Here is a 5850-nt window from a genome sequence, read left to right as displayed (position 1 = left end):
CAGAGACCCTCCTGCTCCCACCCATGTCTGTATAACCTGGGGTTGTGGACAGGCACCCTCCCTCCCAGCTTCTAGGTGGATGCTAGGAATCTGAACTTGGATCTCCACACTTGAACACTTTATTGGCTGGGCGGTCTCCCGGCCCTGGAAGTGGAATGATGGGATGACAGTGGTATCTAGAGCAGCCACGGCAGAGATTGACCTTAACTCTCCATTGTAATTTGGAGAGCAAGGGGCCTGTGTGCATTGTGTCCTTTAAAGATCATGTACTGGGGCTTTGATGGTGATACATTCGAGAGGAGCCCAGTGCTCCCTGGGTCACTGAGAGTGCTCCCCTCAGAATGGGTTGAGGGGGTTCTCATGGGACGGGACCCTTTCTCAGTTTAGGGGGAAGAGGTTTTCTGGGGGACAGGGGTGGCTGGGTGTCTCTTCTCTAGCAAAGTGATCTCTCTGTAAGCTCCCTGATCTTGAATTTCCCGAGGCGTGAGCTAAGCACCTATTTTTTTTGTTTGTTTGTTTTGTTTTAAAATAAAGTTACCTAGCCTCTAGTATTCCATTACAGTAGTTTAAAAAAAAACAAAAAACAAAAAACTAATACCATCCGGCTGTAAATTTGAATAATTCTAATTGCTAGGGACACAAGCATGACAACCATGATCATTATTATAGCAGTTTTGTTTTGATACCTAGAGCAAAGCAGAAGATACTTTCTGAGCCATGCGTACAAGGCATCATGGGAGGTACCTGGTCCCTAGAAATTTATGGTCTTTGTGTATTCATGTACACAGAGGCCAGAGGTAGGCTCCTTAAGTCTGCCTTTACCTGAATGTGGAATTCAGGGGCTGGCTCTCCTGGCAGGACTGTGAGCCGCTGGCGTCTTGCATCTCTCTTCCCCTCCCCCAGCTTTTAATGAGAGGCTAATCAAAGTGTGTTTCATTAGGAAATCAGTTAGTACCCTTAGTTCTCACGGTGAGATGACGCAGGCCTGGCTTTCTTTCCAACTTTCCAAGTGAAATGTTTATTTTTGCAGCTGAGTTTGACTAGAGGGAACTATCCTACTTAAAGGATGTTCACGCCAGCCACGTGGAAACGCACCGGGCTGCTTTAGACACAGTTCTGCTTCCGCAGCCAGGCACCCTGACCGAGCTACAGTCAGAGCTATGGAGATCAGTCTTCAAGCAACCTCAGGCGTGTCAGGAGGCCTTGACAATGAGAGACCCTTAAAGATCCGAAGGGCAGGAGGGCTGGGCACCACTCGGCCTCAGGATGAGCTCTTCCTACGAACTACTCGAGTATCTTCTTTATAAAGAACGATGGGCTGGTGAGATGGCCCTGTGGGTAAAAGGAGCTTGCCTCAAAGCTGCCATCCCATCAAGGGAGCAAAGACCCATTCCCTGCAAACAGTCCTCTGAGTTCCTTGTGAAGCAGGCACGCACGTGAGTGGTGCCTGCTACAATAAATCAAGAAAATTCAATTTGATTGAAAACTAATTCTTTACTTTGAGGGCTATTCTAATAAAAACAACCTCCTGATTAAAGAATCATCAAAGCATAGCAATTCTGTTTCCTACCGACCAATCCGAAGTTGGATTCTAGTAATATCAAATGGGTTTTTGGAAATAGCTCATCTAAGTGGAAACCTGCTGACTTTCTGTCCCTTCCCCGCCTCCCAACACAGTAATTATTTCTGGTTGGCGAAACTTGAATGACCTGCTTTTTGGGTTAACCTTGTACAATCCTGTAGTGCTAAAGTATTAGACTGTGGGCCTCTAAGATAGCCCGGGGAGTAAAGGTGCTTCTTAAAAAGCCTGACGGCAGCCGGGCGGTGGTGGCGCACGCCTTTAATCCCAGCACTTGGGAGGCAGAGGCAGGCGGATTTCTGAGTTAGAGGCCAGCCTGGTCTACAGAGTGAGTTCCAGGACAGCCTGGGCTACACAGAGAAACCCTGAATTAGATTCCTGGGATATCTGTGGTAGAAGAACTAAGTCCTAGAAAGTGTTTTCTGCCTCCTGCACATTTGCTATGGCTAACACACAAGCAAGCGCTCACGCGCACACACAAACTCTCTCTCTTACACATACATATAAACTCTCTTACATACACAAACTTTCTTACACATACACACAAACTCTCTTACATACACACATACAAACTCTCTCTCTTACACACACACAAACTCTTACATACACACACACACACACACGTAATACCATAGAATGTTAAAAATACATATGATCAATTAAATTAGACACATCGAAATCTGCTGCAAAATTAAACATGAAATCTACACTCCCACCCGTGAAGCTTATCTGACCCCTGAGTCCAACTTGTTACTGGTGACGTCACTGCCTTCGAGGGACAGAAAGGTGTAAAGGAGCTGAATTAGCACCCAAATACTCAGGACAGAAATCTCTCTTCTCCGTTGTAGGCCTGTCCCAAGAAGCTACAGATGCAACCATGTGTCACAGAGCAGACACGGTGCCGATGAAGTCTTAACCTCTCTCAGGAATTAAGGCACAATTCGAGTGAGGTGGCCCCAGGGTCAGAGTGTAGGAGCTTTTCTGTTCTGGTTTGTTTGTTTGTTTTTACAACTTTTGTGAGTCTATAATTACTTTCAATAAAATGTTAAAGACCGTTGCCTTTGGTTTGCCATGTTATAAAGTCACAAAATACGCTCTACGTTCCACAGCAGGGCATGTGCTGGGACCACCATGGCCCACCAGACGTCAATGCTTGCAAGCCCTGGGTCTCTTGCTTACTGGTTGACACAACTTCCCAACTCGTCACCAAATCCACTTAGAGGGAACAAACAGTCAACTGTCCCGACTATTTTTTGTTAAAAAAAAAAAGTCACCCCTAAGAAAAATGAGATTTAAATAAGTCACCCCTAAACACCACCACAGGCCGGAGACCAAGCACTTGGTAGCTCCAGCACCACAATACACTACTTCATTAACACACACTGTGGTGAACAAGAGACCCTGCTTTAAACAAAGACTAGACCGACACACGAGCCGTGGCACACGCAACATCGAGTCATATACATACAGCCCCGCCCCCAACCAAAGATGGCATTTAAATGGTCCTTTTTTGAGTTTTAGACAACAGATGATATATCTGTGAAGGTTCGACAGAAGGGGTTCAGGACCAGGATGGTGATGCTAGGAATAAGAAGTGCGTGGCGTGGATGTTTGCAGGGGACAGGGTTGCTTATACCCACTGCAGCCCTCAGCCCTGGTTTCTGGCGACCAAGGCTCATTTACAGCTTTGTGATGGGAGGGGTGTGAGTGATGGGTGGGGGGGGGTGGCACTTCTAAAGGAAGTACATAGCTTGCTGCACTAGGGAAGGGCAGGGGGAGGGGGGACAATCCCCTCTTCCCCAAACCTGCAGTGGTTTCAGACACAAACTCGAGTCTTGCAAAGGGAATCTGGGAATTCACAAAGAAGGAGAGTTTCAGCTTAAAACAGTGCAAGCAAGGCAGCCAGGTCTGTGCACTTGCTCAGAGACGTGTTTCAGGCTGCAGAGATGGCTCGGTGGGTACAGAGCTTGTTGTGCGACCTGGAGGACCATCCGCAGAACTCAAGTAAAGCCAGCCTCAGAGAAAGTTCCCAAGGGGCGGGGGAGAGAGACAGAACAAACACAGACACTCATCACCACCTGGTGTAGTGCACACGGAGGGAAATAACAAAAGGGATCCTGTCCCAAACCAGGTGAAAGGTGAAGGATGACAGCAGAGGTTGTCCCTGTCTCCACATGTGTGCCACATGCACTCACATTCATACGCATATACACACACATACACACTTATACACACTCATACATATACACTCATAAACACTCACACATATACACTCCCACATACACACACTTATACACTGACTCTGTCACACACACAAACACATGTTCACACTCTCTCATACACACTCATACTCTCACACACACTCACAGACTCTGTCACACACACATTCACACACACTCACCTTCACACTTATACACACTCATACACACTCACATACACTCTCTCACATGTACACACACTCTCTCACACTCACTCTCATACACACACTCACACACACACACTTCCTCCTTCTTTCACAGACACACATTAAAACACACTATGTCACATGTACACACACACTCTTTCACACACACATTCACTCTCATATACACACATTCACACACACTCTGTCACATGCAAACACACACTCACATTTGCACACACTCTGACATACTCTCATACACTCTCATACACACACACATCCATACAGACTCTCTCTCTCTCTCTCTCCCTCTCTCTCTCTCTCTCTCTCTGTCACACACACATACACACAGCCACAACGTTAAAAGTGACCTGTGACCTTGTTTGAGAACATGCCTATCTCTCTCCCTTCTACCAAGCACTCAAGTTATGTTCTCCCTCTGATGCAGCTCCTTACACACACATACATACACACACACACACACACCCTGAGCCAGTCTGCAGAAAGCCATCCCTGTACACACACCTGCATGTTCAAATATGTGGCCTCAGGCCGAAGCAGTTGTGAGTGCTGGTTGCCAAGGCAACGGTATTTGGTGCTATAGAAATGGATAATTAGCTGAATGGATCCATGACAGGCCGTGGCTAGAATTCCCGGTGTGGGAGGCTTCTGTGTGTGGCTACTAAACTCCAGTAAGAGACAATCCATCAATAAATCATGTTTTCTAAACAGACATGCTGAGATCACTCTTTTTGGGGGGGGATGGGGGGAAGAAAAGGAACAGAAAACAAAAAACCAAACCAAACCAAAAAACACCCTTGTAACTACAGCAAGTAGAATTAGCTCTCAGAATTAGACAGCAGGTTTACGTTGAGGATGTCTCTGCCTTTGGTTTCTTTAGGTCCTTCCCATTGCTGACCCAGAAAGCTTGGATAAAGAAACTTACAGACATACTACGCACATGTATAGGCACCCATCGCCACAGCTTTCTCCAACACAGGGTCACTGTCAGCAACCGAGGTACCCAGGCTGACACAATCACCACTAGCTACCTTTGTGGCTCACTAAAAGGATAAGAGAACACCTTCATCTCTCAGCACACCAGCCACTCCTCAAGTCCCCAGAAACCACCGCAGTCTCGTGGTCCCAGTGCTGGACAGTATGATAGCCACCATTCTGTCATCTCAGAAAGCTATGCTGTATCCAGTTCGAGAAACAAAGGAGAAACTCCACCCGCCTCCAGCACTTTGGTCCAGCACTTTGGTTCTAAATGAGGGCACATCCCTCGGATGAGTTAAGAGTCATCGTCTACTTGGTGGCTTGAAAAACAAAAAATTTTACCCAACTAGTATTTCATATGCTGAACCCAGTCCTTTTGTGCCTTGGAAGCCTGGGGGTGGAGGGACTGTCGCTTAGACTTGGTGGAAGAGAGGTTTCCAGCCTCCTGCCCATTACCTTGGATCCCATCGTGGTTGTAGAGAGCGGTTGTTACCACCACTCTGAGCCGGGCAGAACTTGCCTCGAAGTGCCTGGCGATCCTGCAATGTGCGACACTCCACAACAAGGTCCGTGGAGATTCTAGATGGCCAAAGTATAAACCGGTGAATAATTCATAGTGGGAGGCGGGGACTGCACCTGTGGCTGCCCACCTGAGGACACGCGGGCCCTTCGAGGTTACAAGGAGTGGAAACCGGACCCCATTGGATCACATTACGCCATGGCTGACCTCTGATTGGTCCCTCTGGGAGGGTGCCTGCTGAGACAAGGTTGGGACTCTGAGCTGTGCTGGCACTTACTCCGGTTCCACAGCCATCTGCGGGAACTCAGTCCACACCCTCACACTGAGGCTGTAGTTAGGAAGGGTGCCTGT

The 5850-nt window shown here is 47.6% G+C and overlaps 1 protein-coding gene across 1 annotated transcript in view; it reads right to left on the bottom strand.

The window, feature by feature from the left end:
* The window catches only part of Myo1h (myosin IH), a 74120-nt gene extending 68558 nt beyond the window's left edge, over positions 1-5562 (bottom strand). The window contains exon 1 of the mRNA XM_076922471.1: positions 5436-5562. Coding sequence (XP_076778586.1) covers positions 5436-5447 — 12 coding nt within the window. The 5' untranslated portion in view covers positions 5448-5562. The remainder of the gene's footprint in view (positions 1-5435) is intronic.
* Between the last annotated feature and the right edge of the window lie 288 nt (positions 5563-5850).

The sequence above is a fragment of the Arvicanthis niloticus genome, chromosome 24 (genome assembly GCF_011762505.2).
Source record: "Arvicanthis niloticus isolate mArvNil1 chromosome 24, mArvNil1.pat.X, whole genome shotgun sequence".
In the NCBI taxonomy this organism is placed as follows: domain Eukaryota; kingdom Metazoa; phylum Chordata; class Mammalia; order Rodentia; family Muridae; genus Arvicanthis; species Arvicanthis niloticus.
The sequence above is the reverse complement of the archived record's forward strand: the minus strand, read 5'-3'. Positions and strand labels throughout refer to the sequence as shown.